Below are 17,502 nucleotides of genomic sequence, written 5' to 3'. Positions count from 1 at the left end.
TCAGAATTGTAAAAATTGGCCTGGTCATTAATATGCAAACCACCCTTGGGGCTTAAGGGGTTAAGTAACATTTCCCACATGTTTACTTTACATCAGCACAATTTTGGAACAAAATTTATTTTTTGTTAGGAAGTTATAAGGGTTAAAAGTTGACCAGCGATTTCTTATTTTTACAACACCATTTTTTTTTATGGACCACATTTAATTTGAATCCACTTTGAGGGGTCTATATGATAGAAAATACCAAACCCACATTAAACAAGTTTATTAACCCTTCAGGTGCAGGGGTCACATGATTAGGAGCCAATGTATGTAGGACTCTATGCTAATGTATGCTGTGCTGGTTGTCATGGTGCTGGATGAGGGGAAGTTTATGTGTGGGGTCAGGAGGGGTTTACAGGGTGGATGTAGGAGAGCTGCGTGTGTACGTTGTGTACGGAGCGGAGCCGTGTGTACGGAGCGGAGCTGCGTGTATACAAGGTGTGTAGGGAGCGGAGCGGAGCCGTGTGTGTACGAGGTGTACGGAGCGGAGCCGTGTGTACGAGGTGTACCGAGCGGAGCCGTGTGTGTACGAGGTGTACCGAGCGGAGCCGTGTGTGTACGAGGTGTACCGAGCGGAGCCGTGTGTGTACGAGGTGTACCGAGCGGAGCCGTGTGTGTACGAGGTGTACCGAGCGGAGCCGTGTGTGTACGAGGTGTACCGAGCGGAGCCGTGTGTGTACGAGGTGTACCGAGCGGAGCCGTGTGTGTACGAGGTGTACCGAGCGGAGCCGTGTGTGTACGAGGTGTACCGAGCGGAGCCGTGTGTGTACGAGGTGTACCGAGCGGAGCCGTGTGTGTACGAGGTGTACCGAGCGGAGCCGTGTGTGTACGAGGTGTACCGAGCGGAGCCGTGTGTGTACGAGGTGTACCGAGCGGGGCCGTGTGTGTACGGGGTGTACGGAGCGGGGCCGTGTGTGTACGGGGTGTACGGAGCGGGGCCGTGTGTGTACGAGGTGTACCGAGCGGAGCCGTGTGTGTACGAGGTGTACGGAGCGGAGCCGCGTGTGTACGAGGTGTACGGAGCGGGGCCGCGTGTGTACGAGGTGTACGGAGAGGAGCCGCGCGTGTACGAGGTGTAGGGAGAGGAGCCGCGCGTGTACGAGGTGTAGGGAGCGGAGCCGCGTGTGTGTACGAGGTGTACCGAGCAGAGCCGTGTGTGTACGAGGTGTACCGAGCAGAGCCGTGTGTGTATGAGGTGTATGAAGTGGAGCTGGAAAAAAAACAAAACAAAAAAAAAAAACCACCAGGTTTAATCAGAATTCTATTGGTGAGGCCAATAAAAGGGTTAATCGCAAGATGAAAAAAGGTTTGTTTTTTCATTTGATTTTGGCCCTATGGACGGTGCAGTCAGGTCTGCAATCCGTAAAAACTGGCACATTTTAAGTCATGATGCTGATTTATCAGAAGTGGTGGAGAGAGGACCCCTTTTTGCTTGTAGGAAAAGTGTCAGTTTAAAGGATATTCTTGTACATAATCGCATGGAAGATCCACACAGCAATTGACTCAATTCGATGACCCCGAAAGGAAATTATCGATGTGGGCAGTCTCCGTTTTGTTCTGATCATATTCTTGACCGTTGTTTGCATATAGGTGCGGTAACTCATTATGTTACTGATTTTATATCTTGTAAAACTACTCATGTTGTTTATGTTCTGTTCTGTCCTTGTAAGCTTTTTTTATATAGGGAAAACTATACGTCCTCTTTATGTTAGGTTTAGGTAACACTTCAATTCTATTTTGACAGGTAAAGGGGTCCCTAGACTTATTAACCACATGAGAGAAGCACACGGTGGTAATCCTGATGCATTATCATTTGCCGGCATTGAAAGGGTTTCTTTACCTCCTCGGGGAGGTGATCTGAATAAAAATCTATTGAAACGAGAAGGTGGATTATGCAAACCTGTGCTTTAGAGCGTACGGGACTTAATGAGAGGATTGACATGTCTGTTTTTTTGTGAAAGACGGTTTTCTTTTTTTCCCCCCTTTTTTTCTTTTTTACTTATGGTACCATTGTATGTGTTATGTATTTTTGTTTTTTATACATGTATATTATTTATTACCCTTTTGTTATATTGTTGATTGCTCAGCAGGTGGGAGGGGTCTCGACTCTTGGTTGTGGGTATTTCCTCCTTGGCCAGCTGCAGCTCACCATGTAACCTGTGGAAGCGCCTCTGCTGCGCGAAACGATCGTCTCTTTTATACACATATTATGGTTCAGATGTGTGGACTAATGTGATGGTGCTCACCTTCTATTTCTGGACTTTGCAGGAGCTAAGTGTGTGCGAGGTGTACGGAGCGGAGCTGTGCGATACGAGGTGTATGGAGAGGAGCCGTGTACAAGGTGTACGGAGTGGAGCCACGTGTGTACTGTGTGTACGGAGAAGAGCCACATGTGTATGGGGTGTACTGCGCGAAGCCGCGTGTGTACGATGTGTATGGAGCGGAGCCGTGTGTGTACGAGGTGTACGGAGCGGAGCTGCGTGTGTACGGAGCGGAGTCGCGTGTGTACAAGGTGTACGGAGCGGAGCCGTGTGTGTACGGAGCGGAGCCACGTGTGTACTGGGTGTACGGAGAAGAGCCACATGTGTATGGGGTGTACTGCGCGGAGCCGCGTGTGTACGATGTGTACTGCGCGGAGCCGCGTGTGTACGAGGTGTACGGAGCGGAGCCGCGTGTGTACGAGGTGTACGGAGCGGAGCCGCGTGTGTACGAGGTGTACGGAGCGGAGCCGCGTGTGTACGAGGTGTACGGAGCGGAGCCGCGTGTGTACGAGGTGTACGGAGCGGAGCCGCGTGTGTACGAGGTGTACGGAGCGGAGCCGCGTGTGTACGAGGTGTACGGAGCGGAGCCGCGTGTGTACGAGGTGTACGGAGCGGAGCCGCGTGTGTACGAGGTGTACGGAGCGGAGCCGCGTGTGTACGAGGTGTACGGAGCGGAGCCGCGTGTGTACGATGTGTACGGAGCGGAGCCGTGTGTGTACGAGGTGTACGGAGCGGAGCTGCGTGTGTACGGAGCGGAGTCGCGTGTGTACGAGGTGTACGGAGCGGAGCCGTGTGTGTACGGAGCGGAGCCACGTGTGTACTGGGTGTACGGAGAAGAGCCACATGTGTACGGGGTGTACTGCGCGGAGCCGCGTGTGTACGATGTGTACTGCGTGGAGCCGCGTGTGTACGAGGTGTACGGAGCGGAGCCGCGTGTGTACGAGGTGTACGGAGCGGAGCCGCGTGTGTACGAGGTGTACGGAGCGGAGCCGCGTGTGTACGGAGCGGAGCCGCGTGTGTGCGAGGTGTATGGAGCGGAGCCGCGTGTGTGCGAGGTGTATGGAGCGGAGCCGCGTGTGTGCGAGGTGTACGACGTGGCTCCACTCCGGTGTACTGGGTGTACGGAGAAGAGCCACATGTGTATGGGGTGTACTGCACGGAGCCGCGTGTGTACGATGTGTATGGAGCGGAGCCGCGTGTGTGCGAGGTGTATGGAGCGGAGCCGCGTGTGTGCGAGGTGTATGGAGCGGAGCCGCGTGTGTGCGAGGTGTATGGAGCGGAGCCGCGTGTGTACGATGTGTATGGAGCGGAGCCGCGTGTGTACGATGCGTATGGAGCGGAGCCGCGTGTGTACGATGCGTATGGAGCGGAGCCGCGTGTGTGCGAGGTGTACGGAGTGGAGCCGCCTGTGTACTGGGTGTACGGAGAAGAGCCACATGTGTATGGGGTGTACTGCGCGGAGCCGCGTGTGTACGATGTGTATGGAGCGGAGCCGCGTGTGTGCGAGGTGTATGGAGCGGAGCCGTGTGTACGGAGCGGAGCCGCGTGTGTGCGAGGTGTATGGAGCGGAGCCGTGTGTACGGAGCGGAGCCGTGTATGTACGAGGTGTATGGAGCGGAGCCGCGTGTGTACGAGGTGTATGGAGCGGAGCCGCGTGTGTACGAGGTGTATGGAGCGGAGCCGCGTGTGTGCGAGGTGTATGGAGCGGAGCCGCGTGTGTGCGAGGTGTACGGAGTGGAGCCGCCTGTGTACTGGGTGTACGGAGAAAAGCCACATGTGTATGGGGTGTACTGCGCGGAGCCGCGTGTGTACGATGTGTATGGAGCAGAGCCGTGTGTGTACGAGGTGTACGGAGCGGAGCCACGCGTGTACTGGGTATACGGAGAAGAGCCACATGTGTATGGGGTGTACTGCACGGAGCCGCGTGTGTACGATGTGTATGGAGCAGAGCCGCGTGTGTATGAGGTGTACGGAGCGGAGCCGCGTGTGAACGAGGTGTATAGAACGGAGTCACGCGTGTACGAGGTGTATGGAGCGGAAATGTGCATGTATTTTGGCATGGCGGGGGGTCCCATTTAAAAGTTCGCACCAGGGCCCATAACTTTGTAGTTACGCCACTGCCCATGGGCTTCACAGAAGGGGAGGATTTTTGCTTTTGTGCAGCAGCGCTGGTGGTGATTAGGCTGCATTGTAAGGCTACCTGCTAGCTGCATTGCTGTGTGCACACTGGTGTTCAAACTGCTTTTTTCAAAGTACTCCAACTTTTATTATTTTGTCCTGGTGAGTTACTGAGCGTTCATTTTTTCACGGACCGTATAGCGGTTTACGCTCCTCACGCACTACCGTGTATTCCGGCTGGTATCACGGACAAATAGAAGCTATCTGGGTGTGACTCTGGGAAAAAAAAGCCGAGGAGTTTTTCCAGACTTACACCTTAGAGTGCTGTCCGCTTTTCAAACAGTTTCGTAGATCTGCTGTTTGATTACGGTGAAAACTAGACAGAGACAGCGTGTGTCAGTCCCTATAGAAATAGACGGAGATTGACAAATTTCCATACAGACACCATATAGAGCTGTCTAATTCTCAAACAGTATTGTATATCTGCCGTTCACATTACAGTCACATCTATACAGAGTCAGCATGTGTGTGTGACACTCCATAAATACATATACGGAGATTGTTAGTTACACAAAAAATGTATACAGCTGTACACTTCTGATACAGTTCCGTATATCTGCTTGTTGGATTACGGTCCAATACTTACTGTGAGAGCGTCTGTGACTAACAAAATATATACTGTGAGGTAGCGCTGTCATCTAAGTTGGGGATACTCGCTCAACAGCCACAAAATCACATCCGGCACAGGTTTTCCATACAACATCATAGTCCATGCGGTTTATTTAGCAGCATAAACCCACAGAAGCGACAGAAACAGCATATAATCAGCATAGCGTCCATTAGAGTTCAGCTCTGTTATACCCCGTGGTCACACAGGTTATGCATATGCAGGCTTTCTAGCCTCAGTTATCTCACCCACTTCAGGGTCACTCATGGTTCCTTTAGCATGAAGCAGACGTCCATTCCCTCCTAGGAATCACCGTGCAGCTATTCAACACAGTCACTTCACATGCTGCTTAGGCAGGAAGCACCATCTCAGCGGGACCTTCCACACTGGACCAACCGGGTCCCAGCATTCACCCCTTGTGACCTACCTTGACCAACTTATATGGTCCGTAGCCACGTCCACCGGGTCACATGGCTATGACCTCATCGCAGGTCCTTTAACCACTCATAGCCACTTCCCAATAGCTTCTCAAACACACCCCCTGGGTGGGTTTGTAGGTAACTAGTTTTGCCCGTCTACCTAGTTACCTGGAGATTTCTCCCTGACACAGTAAAACAACACCTCAGCAATATCATTGCTGATCAGCACACACACACACATAAGTCTCCATCTCAAGGCCACCCTCCTTGAGATACATAACGGTCCTTCAGGATTCTGCCACTCATCCTCTCTCTTGGGACATCCACACAGCACCCACTGGCGGACACAGTGGTTACTACACCACAATACGTAGATTTAATTTTTTCAATACACCTTACACAGCTGGACGCTCCTCATACAGTACCATCTCTCTGCTAGGTATTTTTGGTACATTTTCCCAAACATGAGGAAGTATGATGGAAGAGTCCGCGGACGTGGGCAGGGGGGCGCAGCTGGTACTGATGGTGGTGGTGCATCGGCTGGTTCTGGCAAAAGCACAATAGCAACTAAGGCAGGAAGTGTTGAGCCTGTGTCATCATCTGGCCCAAGAAGGCCTGTAAGGTTGCCTTTTCTTGGAGTAGGAAAACCGCTTTTGAAGTCAGAGCATCAGGAACAGGTTTTGGCATATATTGCCGAAACAGCCACCAGCTCTATTGCCTCGTCTTCTGAACGTTCAAAACCTCCAAGCACGGAGTCATCAGTGCAGGGTTCTGGTCAGGAAAAACACCTTTCCTCGTGTCCTTCACCCCCACCAAAAGTTAAGGATGCAGCAGCCCACACTTCAAATTACTCTATGGAGCTCTTTTCACATACTATGCCTGGGTTATCCAGTCAAATCCAGAATTCCCCAGTCCAAGATGAATCTGACATGGAATGCACTGATGCACAGCCACTACTAGATGATTCTGCTGGTACATCGACCCAGAGCACTACATTGCCCTCGCAGTCTATTGAGCCAGAATCTGACCTTGATGAAACTAAGGTGTCCCTTCCCGCATACTATACCACCTTACAGGGTGACACAGAGGAAGGTAAAGAGGAAGGTGCAGATGACTTTGAAGAGGAGGTGATGGATGACCCAGTTCTTGACCCGGATTGGCATCCATTGGGGGAGAAGGGTGGCGCTGGCAATAGTTCAGATAAGGAGAAGGATCTGCAGCAGGCATTGACATCACAGCAGCAGTTATCTGGCAGGCCCGTAGCTGTCCAAAAACGTGGACCAAAAACTAAAAGAGTTGTAGGACAGCTTGGCCAGACGGTCAACTTAGCACAGCGTGCAAGGCAAGAAAATGTATACCATAGTAGGAAGAGTGCAGTGTGGCACTTCTTTGTCCAAAATCCTACTGATGAGGCAAAGGTTACCTGTAAGAAGTGCGGAAGGACCTTTAGCCGAGGTAAACAACTCAGAAATTTGAATACCAGTTGCATGCTTAGACATTTAATCAACATGCACTTGCAAGCGCAGACGGACTACAAAACCTCAGGTAGCACGTGTGCACCTGCTCCGACTCAAGGTAGCCAGCAACGCTCCATCGCTTCCCCAACTGTAAGACCACCACCAACGTTAAGCACACCACCAGCACTAAATGTGGAGGTGTCTTCGCAAGGCCAAAGCACTCAGGGAATCACAATGGTTTTGCAACACAACACAGAATCTAGGCCATCACCACCAACCCCCTCTCACTCCGTCCGGTCCACCGCTACTTCCCCCATATGCAGCTCTCCAGTCCATCTCACCCTACCAGACACTCTGAGTAGGATGAGAAAGTACTCATCGTCTCATCCACCTACACTTTGTTTGAATGCCTACATTGCCAAACTAATCTCATAAAGATGATGCCCTACCGTTTGGTTGAAAGCGAAGCTTTCTGCGACCTCATGGCCTATGCTGTCCCACGCTATGACCTACCCAGTCGGCACTTCTTTTCTCGAAAAGCCATCCCTGCCCTCCACCTGCATGTGAAAGACCGCATTGTCCATGCACTAAAACAGTCAGTGAGTGGAAAGGTGCACCTCACAACGGATGCATGGACCAGTAGACATGGCCAGGGCCGTTACATGTCCATCACTGCGCACTGGGTTAATGTGGTGGATGCAGGCTCCACTGGGAACAGCGGCGGTGGAACAGTGCTGCCTAGCCCCCAGTATAGGAAACAGTTGGCTGTAGGCTTTCGCTCCTCCTCCTCCTCCATCAGCGAAAGCTCGTCCACAGAGCACAGTCGCACGAGCACTCCATCCGCAGCTGGCAGTGTTGCACACGAGGAGTCCCATTATCGAACGGCTAGTGGTAAGCGTCAGGCTGTGTTAAAGATTATGTCTTTGGGCGACAACAGACACACGGCGGAGGTACTGGCCGACTACTTGCAGCGACAAACAGAGTCATGGCTGGGCAGTCTACATCTTGAGGCAGGCAGGGTAGTCTGTTGTGAGTTCATTCTCTCGTCCACCAGTTGTGAGTTCTCCTTCCAGGCTCCCTCTGGTGGTAACAGGAGGTAGTGAGGCTGATTTAATCAGTAGAGATCTGCCACCTGATAAGGAGGATGACGATTGGACCTCAGGAATCTCAGACTGGATTTAAGACAGCCGACGCCCTATTCTGGCGCTGGTGATTCCTTCTGGCTTGCCAGGTCTTGGTTTTCAGCTCTGTTCCAGTCAGCTAAAGCTAAGTTTTTCTGCTAATGTTCACACTTGATTTTGTTGGTCTATTCATTTTTTTGTGTGGTCAGCCAGCCCCGGCTCGGGCTGTGCTGAATTTCCACTCTTATTTATCTGTATTTGCCAATTTGATTTTTGTCCCTTATTAGATTGGCCTCTTTTTGCTCTGTCTCAGATTATTTCAGAGTGCTGATATAGTGGGAGAAGTCTAGTGACTTCAGGGTTAATTTTGTTATCAGAAGTGTTGGACATTATTTTGTAGGGTTTTGGGCAGATTGCAGACAGTCTCTTTCCTTTCCTCTCCTTTCTAGTTAGTTTGGGCCCCATCATTTGCTCAGCCTATTTTCCTGCCTGTGTTTGTGTTTTCATCTTGTTTCACCGTCAATACATGTGTGGGGGCTGTCTATTCCTTTGGGGTCTGCTCTGGGGCAGTTAGTTTTCCCCTTTTCATGCTTCAGGCTTATTTAGTCCTCCGGCCGTGACGAGGCGTCTAGGATCATCGTAGGCACGCTCCATGGCTGCTGCTAGTTGTGTGGTTAGGATCAGGGGTCTGCAATCTGCAGAGTTACCAACCTCTGGTTTTCTGTGACTTAGCTTGTTTTGCCTTTTTCTCCTCGGTGACCCATTCATAACAGTAGTCAGTGATAACGGCCGTAATTTTGTGGCAGCCATAGCCCGTGCAAAACTCACACACATACCTTACCTGGCTCACACTTCGAACCTGGTGGTGCAGTGCTTCCTTAATAGTTATCTGGAGTTAACATCCCTGCTCCATAAGGTGCGAAGAATCTGCTCGCACAGCCGTCGCTCGGCCGTACACTCCAGTCGTATGCAGAAGCTGCAGCGATTGCTCCAACTCCCCAAGCACTGCCTCATCATAGACGTTGCAACAAGGTGGAACTCCACACTACACATGGTTGAGTGGCTGTGCGAATAGAGGCAGGCTGTAATGCATTTGTGGGAGGTGGTCAAAGCTGAAAGACCTCTGTAAAGTCCTTCATTGTTTTGAGGAATGCACACGGCTGGTAAGCGCAGATGACGCCATCATAAGCATGAGCATCCCACTTATGTGTCTGCTCATGCAAAGTTTGTCGCACATTAAGGATCAGGCATCTGCAGAGGAGGAGGGAAGCCTTGATGACAGTCAGCTATTGTCTGGTCAGGGAACTGTCCTGGACGAGGTGGAGGAAGAGGAGGATGAGGGGGATGATTATTTGGGGCAGGAGGATGCTTTTCAGGGGGCAAGAGAAAATGTTGGCGTTCCAAGGTCAGGTACAGTGTTTGTGCATGACTGTAGGGATGTGGATTTGCCAGAAAGTGCTCCTCCACCCACCACTGGCAGTGCATCATTGACACCTGGAACATTGGCCCACATGTGCGATTATGCCTTGCGGATCCTAAAAAGGGACCCCTGCATTTCCAAAATGATGAGGGATGACGACTACTGGCTGGCCAGCATCCTCGATCCATGCTACAAAGGCAAATTACACAACATCATTCCACAGGAGAACCTAGAGATAATATTGGCTAACAAACAAGCAACTCTGGTAAACAGGTTGTTTTAGGCTTTCCCAGCACACAGCAGTGGTGCTGTTTCTCCCACGAGCCGTAGTGGACACAATGGAAGAGGTGTTCGTGGTGCACACAGCCGAAGTGGCGTTGGAGACAGGGGTTTAATGACCATGTTGTGGAATGATTTCTCAAGTGCTGCTCATACGACTGCTAATACTGCATCGATTAAAAGTGACAGGAGACAGCAGTTGTCAAATATGGTTACAAACTACTCCCATATCGATGTTCTCCCTCACAAGCCATTCCCCTTTGACTATTGGGCCTCTAAACTGGACGCCTGGCCTGAATTGGCACAATATGCCTTACAGGAGCTCGCTTGCCCTGCTGCTAGTATGCTATCTGAAAGAGTCCTCAGTGCTGCTGGATCAATCCTGACAGAAAAAAGGACCCGTCTGTCTACCCAAAATGTTGATGATCTAACCTTCATTAAAATGAACCATGCATGGGTTGCAAAGGATTTTGTCCCACCTTCCCCTGATGACACATAGGTTCCCAGAAAACTGCCTCGCTTTTCTCCTCCTCTTCCTCGGACTTGCCCAATTCCACCATTTGCAGCTGCTGAATGTCCAGCCAACACATCAACATATGCCATTTTTTAAACCTCCCTAAGTGGACTGTCCACCCCCCCTCCAATGGCTGGGGTCAACACCTGGCGCACCCGGGCAAGTGCCATTGCTCTGAACAGGTGGATGGGCCCACAGATGGCCGACGGCACTGGCACAGGGCCCCTCGTAGGACAATACAGTGTCTCTGACGGTGGGAGGGTCCACTCACCGTCAGACACACCAGCGTACTATGAGGGGCCCTGTGCAAGTACTGTCGACCACGAGTGTGTCCGCCCTGCTTGGTCATGGCCACAGCACTTGCAAGTTGCAATACTTACCTCTCCCTGCTCCACCACTGTGTAATCTGGGCAGTTAAATTCTTCACAGGGATGGCCACTAGAAATTTGGTGTATTGATCGATGATGGTTAAGATGTAGCTATGCCCTGTCCTGCTGGCCTCTACCTTCAGATGATCAATGGCTACCATTTGTAATGGACGTCAACTTACAAGCGGATGCAGTGGTGCTTTATGATCACCTTTCAGAGTTGTGATAGTCACAGACGTGTGACATTCCTGCCACCATTTTTCAATGTCTCCTCTCATGCCAATCCAATAGAATCGCCTACGGCTTGTGGCTTCTGTCTTTGGCACTCCAAAATGACCAGACACATCATGACAGGCAGTGAGGACCATGTGTACATCTCTCCCTGTGATCACAGTTTGATGGAGACGAGTAACGGTGATGTGATCCACGCTACTGCGATAAAGCAATCCTTTCTTCACAAAGAACCGTTTTCGCTGTCTCCACAGACACAGTAATTGAGGGTCTGCATCGCCTCGGCAACATCTACCGGGAGGTTTTCCCGCAATGAGTAATTCCCAAATTTCTGATAACACTCGAATTTCCGTCTGTACTTGTATCCATGTAGTTTCCAGTAGCAGAGAGTCTGGACTGGCTAACTGAGATTGAAATGTATATGAAGATTTAAAAGTACCACAACACTGTATACTGTTGTACGCTTCGACTACCTTTCCCTTTTTCTACTTGTTAAATTCTGGTGTAATACATACTGAGCCTGTGAGTGTCTGACTCCAGAAGTATAGACGAAAATTTACAATTACCCCTAGACTGGATACACTTGGTATGTGCTGATACAGTACCTTTGTTCCAAATTTTGTATTACGGTATCATCCATAGTGAGTGAGCGTGTGTGGTTTACGCCTTCTATATATACGGTGAATCGGAGATACCAATTTTTACCCTATACTAGATACAGCTTGTATCTTGTTATATAGTACCTTTGTTCGACATTTAGTATTACGGTCAAATCCATACTGGGTAAGCGTCTGAGACTGACTATGGGACTATGTTTACGGAGATTTCAATTGTACTCTATAATATATATACTTGCTATCTTGTTATCCAGTACCTTTCTTACAACATTTTTTATTATGGTCAAACCCAGACTGAGTGAGCTTCTGAGGGTGACTCCGGAAATATATACAGAGATTTCAAATTTGCCCAAAACTGTATACACATGTACGCTTGTTTTACATTACCCACTTACAGCTTTTCATATTTTTGTGTACTCCATACTGGGCCTGAGATTGTGTCTGCCTCCTGAAATGTATACGGAGATTCAGAATGTTTACACTATACTATATATACCTTGTATCTGGTGATACTGTACCCTTTTTCACCATTTTATTGGGTAATCCAAACTGAGCCTGTGAGCGTCTGTGTATGACTCATGAAATATATATGGAGATTTACTCTTATCCCGAGACTGTATAGAGCTGTACGCTTCTGATACAGTACCATATATCTGCTGGTATTTTGGGTCAATTTTCTAAAACATGAGGAAGTATGGTGGAAGAGGACGTGGGCGTGGGGGGCCACCTGGTACTGATGGTGGTGGTGGTGCATCTGCTGTTAGTGCCAAAAACACAATAGCAGCTAAGGCAGGAGGTGTTGAGCCTGCATCATGGTGTAGCTCTGGAAGGCCTGTAAGGCTCCGTTTTATGGGAGCAGGTAGACTGCTTTTAAAGCCAGAGCATCAGGAACTGTTTTTGGCTTACATTGCTGAAACAGCCTCCAGCTCTATCGCCTCCTCTTCTGAAGCTTAAAAAAAGCAAGCACTGAGTCGTAAGTGCAGGCTTCTGGTCAGGAGCAACCACTTTCCTTGTGTCCTTCACCCACACCTAAAGTGGGTGAAGGATGCAGCAGCACACACTTCAGATTACTCCATGGAGCTCTTTTCACATACCATGTGTCACGGTCACGTGTGTCTGGACGCAGCGAGTACCACAAGGCGAACCCAGAAGACACCCGTGAGCCTGGACACAGCTCCTCGAGTGGGGCGAATTTAAATAATAAAACGTGCAGCTGGATACGCGCCTCCAACTGGCGAATTTAGGTATTACACGTTATACATAAACTAGTCTGGAAACCCCGCCTCCAGTAAGGCGAATTTAAATAATAAAGGGGAACCTGGGTAATATTAACAATGGTGGGCCCTGCAATAGGGAATAGGGAAGTGGAGACCTCCTGAACTCCCCTGAGCCAGTGTCCCTGCACTCCTAACGTTCCCTATGGAACCTAAAAACCCTAGCTCGCCCTGAACCAAAACCCTCACTAGGGATTTGGTGGGTGCGGAAACTAATCCCACCACTGCACTAAACACACGAGGGAAAATGACAATACAGGGGAAACGCCACTTAGCTTTGCTCTGTTGCGTACGCTCCTAGCAATAGAGCCCACCACCTGTGTGCATCTTCTCCTCCACCCGGATCCATCACCATAACTGGATCCTTCACCATAGTGCAGCCTTGGAACAGAGTCCACCACCAGTTGCAGCTGTCCAGTAACAGAGTCCCAAAGATGAGTTCAGCTCCTGCCCAAAAAGTCAAGCATGCTTGAGTCCAGCTCTCAGCAACCAAGTCCAGCATACTGAGTGCAACTCTCACCATCGTCGCAACTCCACCAAGCCATGCAAGCACCTCCTGCTGACACCGTAAACTGCAACTCCACCACGCCATGCCAGCTTTTCCTGCAGACCACATAGATGCCACTCGTCCCCTCTGGCTGGGCTGCGCAGGACTCATGTTCAGCTCCTTCTTCACCCAGGCCTGCTTCCCAAATGACGAACACAATATCACCAACAGTGATTGAACACACCTGGCTCTCATTTATAGAGCCTCACACCTGAATTATAATTACGTGCACTAAACCAAAGAAACTAAAGTGCACTACCACTCACCACCACCAGGGCAACTTAGAATGAACGACACCACATGTAATAATTCTAATGGCCACCGGGGGCAATCACATCACTTTTGGCACCTAGCCAAAGGAAAAAAGTTCACTTATCCATTTAGTCTGTCAGATCCACGCTGGATCATGACACCATGCCTAGGTTAATTAAAAATAGGGCCCATCATATCCTGGAGCATTCCAAATGGGGGACATCTGACACTGGAGCATCATCCATGAGGCCCATCATATACTGGAGCATTCCAAATGGGGCAGATCAGACACTAGAGCAGCATCTATGGGGCCCATTATACACGAGCATTAGAAACGGTGCACATTATATATGGAGCATTATTTGGGCCCATAACACACTGGAGCATCGTCCATGGGGACCATCATATACTGTAGCATTATGTGGAGCTCATCATATACTGTATGGAACATTATATGTGACCAATTATTCTGTATGGAGAAATATATGGGGCTCATTATTCTGTATGGCGCACAATGTGGTGGCCATAATACTGTATGGAGTAATATACTGTCCCTTTTTTGAGCTATTGTAGAAATTATAATAGATCAGTCAAGTCATGTAAGCAGTGAAGTATTTGTCATTGTACTATACCTATGTTTCTGTGCCGTATCGGAGCATCATGAGTTGTGGTATGTGTTAAAGGGGCACTCTTTGGCCCAGGGCACATGAAAACCTTGAGCCAGCCCTACCCCCCCACAACTTTATCCAAATAACCCCAGTTTTCAGTGCGTAACTATTATTATAAAGTAAATTAAGGTTGATAAGCTTCAGTAATAAGAATTGATGTTTTTGGCATTGAAATGGGCACTGTAGGTGTTTTTACTGTCCTCCACTCCCTGCCGACTTTGCTTCCCCATTGACTAGCATTGAGTTTCATGTTTCAGTTGGACCCACGGGAAGTGGTCTGTCTGTGGATCGATACCATGTTTTGGCATAGGTGGTTTCCTTCATTGGAGACTGCCCTTCCCGTGGTTGTTCCCTCCCGAGAAAGACCTGGCTAGTCATTGCTTGCATTGAGAAACATGTGATGGTGTCTCCGCGGCTTGTGTTTTGCATATATTTACATATTTCCCATAAGGGTGGGGGCATTGCCCTAGAATCACTGCGTTGAGAAACATGTGCTGGTGTCTCTGCAGTGTTGGATGTTGATCTCCATGAGTTCATTCATCCTCTTTTTTTCTCAGTCGGACCCCCGACTTTTCCCTATAGTCGGCTGATTTCGTTCAACCCGACTTTTGAGAAAGTGGGGTTTGCTGAAACCCGACTCGACCCTAAAAAAGGCAAAGTCGCTCATCGCTACTATCGAGTACTTGGAGGTGGAGGACATTCAACCGAACTCTGTCACACCTTCTTAGACGCCATGTTTGCAGCAAGTGGTTAAACTGCCAGGGTTTTTGTTGCAGCTGCACCTGTGCCGTCCCTGTGGTGTACATCTATGTTCTGGGGCCCAAAAGAGTTAATGTTTTTTTAAACAATTGTTTATTATGTGACAAAAATAAAATACAGTATGTCTTCTGCTTTTTCCATTTTTTTTTTTTTTTTTCTTTTTGCAAGAATTGTTGGAGCCAATTTTCTTTAGAAACATTTTAATGTTTGTTTTTTTTTTTCTGGTGTTTTTTCTGGTAATATAGGAAAGTCTAAGGCCAGAAATAAACCCCATAAATCACTGTACATGGAGACTTTGGGATCAGATAATTTCCATGGTGTTTGTGCAAATAAAAAACCTTTTATAAAAGCCTCAATCTTCTGTGTGTGACTCGGACATGAGATCTAACGTGATAGAAGATTACAGTGCGGGGAAGACGGGAAACCTTCATATAGACGGCCGGTGGGGATGGAGTCAGTGACCGACTCCGGCCAAATATGTTTCTAGAGCCGTAGTAGAAGATGAAGATGTCGTCCTCATCATGAAGTAGTTATTTCTCCTGTCACGTGTAATGAATATCTCCTGCAGTATTGCTAATGCCGATTCCAGTGTTGGTAAATGAGACGAGAATTAGCGTTATGGAAGATGAGTCTATGAGAAACGTATTCAGCTGCCGACTCCGAGGAAGAAACTGCTTGTTGTCTGTGGCCTAAATATATAGGTTTTATTAGTAGATGTAAAGAAGGAAACTAAATACTGTAAAATAATAAATCTCCTCATATGTTTCCCTTATTATCTCCAGTAATTGTATTATTACACAGGATTTTATGATGTTACATCAGCTCATCTTCTCATTCAGGTCTCTACAATATCGGATCCTCTCAGTGAAGATCTTCTACAAAAGAGAATTTTCCTGATTTACCCATCAAAGATGAATATGGACAGAGACAAGATGGCGGAGAGGATATTACACCTCACCCTAGAGATCCTCTTCTGGCTTACTGGAGAGGTGAGAGATTCTGATGACGTCACATTACATCATTCTTATCTATGGGAATAACAGATGGACAACTGGAGAGGTGAGGACTCTGGAAATGTCTGTAGTGAGATTTATTAATGTGTCTCTCCATAACCAGGATTACACAGTAGTGAAGAAGACTTCTAGTGAGCGCTGTCAGGACCCTGTGTCTGAGGGATGGGGAAGACCCCTGAGCCCAATCACGGGGCCTCCACCTCACCCCCTGATACATGAGGACATCAATCACCAGAGGATCCTAGAACTCACCTACACGATGATTGAGCTGCTGACTGGAGAGGTGACACTGCTGGGAATGCTGGGACATTATACAGTAACACTATTGGGGGGATGATGGTATCATTGTATGTGTCAGGTAACTATAAGATGTCAGGATGTCGCTGTCTATTTCTCCATGGAGGAGTGGGAGTATTTAGAAGGACACAGAGATCTGAACAAGAACGTCATGATGGAGGTTCCCCAGCCCCTCACATCACCAGGTAATAGACAGGACTAAATACACATGGCCTATAATTATCTGTATGTAAAGAATGAATTCAGTCCCTGTATGTGTTTCATCCAGATCTATCCAGTAAGATGACAACACCAGAGAGATGTCCCCATCCTCTTCTTCCACAGGACTGTAAACAAGAAGATCCCCATGCTCCTCAGGATCCTCAGGTAGGTAAAGAGAAGGTGTCATGAGATCTCCCCTATGATGTGTAGACGGCTGTGAAGGTCTTGTGCTCAGTCGTGTTTTATCCACCAGTATTATATGTTTTATATTTATGTAATGAGAACGGTGGAGATGGCAGGATTAGAGCTGATCATAGATGGGACTTCTCCATCTGTCTTTTACAATATTTGTTTCAGGGTGAAGATCTGACCCATATTAATACTACAGAGACATATGTGAGGAGTGATGAGCGGTGTAAAGAGGAGATTCCTACATATGACTACCCAGGTGAATAGTAACCACTAAATGCAGAGAAGTCACAGATTCTTCTCGGTCACAGGCTTTGGCTTCTTTATCGATGGTGTAGTCCGGCCGTATTACTATGATCACCATTTTGCCTCTACACCACAACATTCTCCTCCACCAAAAACTGTTCAAATGACTTTGGGCATTGAAAGTCTATTTATATAGAGCTTAGCACCTGGAGGACCCACCTACCCCCTGGGATTAGAAGATGCTGGCTGTTACCTGCCCAGTTCTGTAAACTACAAAGCCAAATGACAGAGTACATAGAAAACCACTTGAAGAAAAATATTATGATGGGTCTGTAAGAGAAGGTGGAGGGTAATGATGCTGTTGGCTTTCTAGAACCCTGATATCTTATTTGATAAATCTCCCTTCTGTACTGCTGAATGTGCTTATATGGTCCCTACAAGACCAGGTCAATTCTTTCTGGCCAAACTTTGCTTTTATGATTGACAACATTAAATGTGCGGTGAGGCCAAGTGTGAATTTCCCTTTATCCTGACTTTTAATT

The 17,502-nt window shown here is 48.4% G+C and overlaps 2 protein-coding genes across 2 annotated transcripts in view; both read left to right on the top strand.

Annotated features, from left to right (window-relative positions):
- Positions 1-17,502, top strand: part of LOC141059328 (gastrula zinc finger protein XlCGF66.1-like) — a 389,061-nt gene that overhangs the window by 28,463 nt on the left and 343,096 nt on the right. The gene's annotated exons all lie outside the window — the stretch shown is intronic.
- Positions 1-17,502, top strand: part of LOC141059327 (uncharacterized) — a 69,076-nt gene that overhangs the window by 24,643 nt on the left and 26,931 nt on the right. The window contains exons 2-6 of the mRNA XM_073555657.1: positions 15,854-16,003; positions 16,131-16,310; positions 16,386-16,509; positions 16,593-16,690; positions 16,883-16,973. Of these exons, the coding sequence (XP_073411758.1) occupies positions 15,854-16,003; positions 16,131-16,310; positions 16,386-16,509; positions 16,593-16,690; positions 16,883-16,973 (643 nt within the window). The remainder of the gene's footprint in view (positions 1-15,853; positions 16,004-16,130; positions 16,311-16,385; positions 16,510-16,592; positions 16,691-16,882; positions 16,974-17,502) is intronic.

The sequence above is a fragment of the Dendrobates tinctorius genome, unplaced genomic scaffold, assembly GCF_039654945.1.
Source record: "Dendrobates tinctorius isolate UK_male_01 unplaced genomic scaffold, ASM3965494v1 ptg000226l, whole genome shotgun sequence".
NCBI lineage: Eukaryota > Metazoa > Chordata > Amphibia > Anura > Dendrobatidae > Dendrobates > Dendrobates tinctorius.
This window is presented reverse-complemented; position numbering and strand designations above follow the sequence as displayed.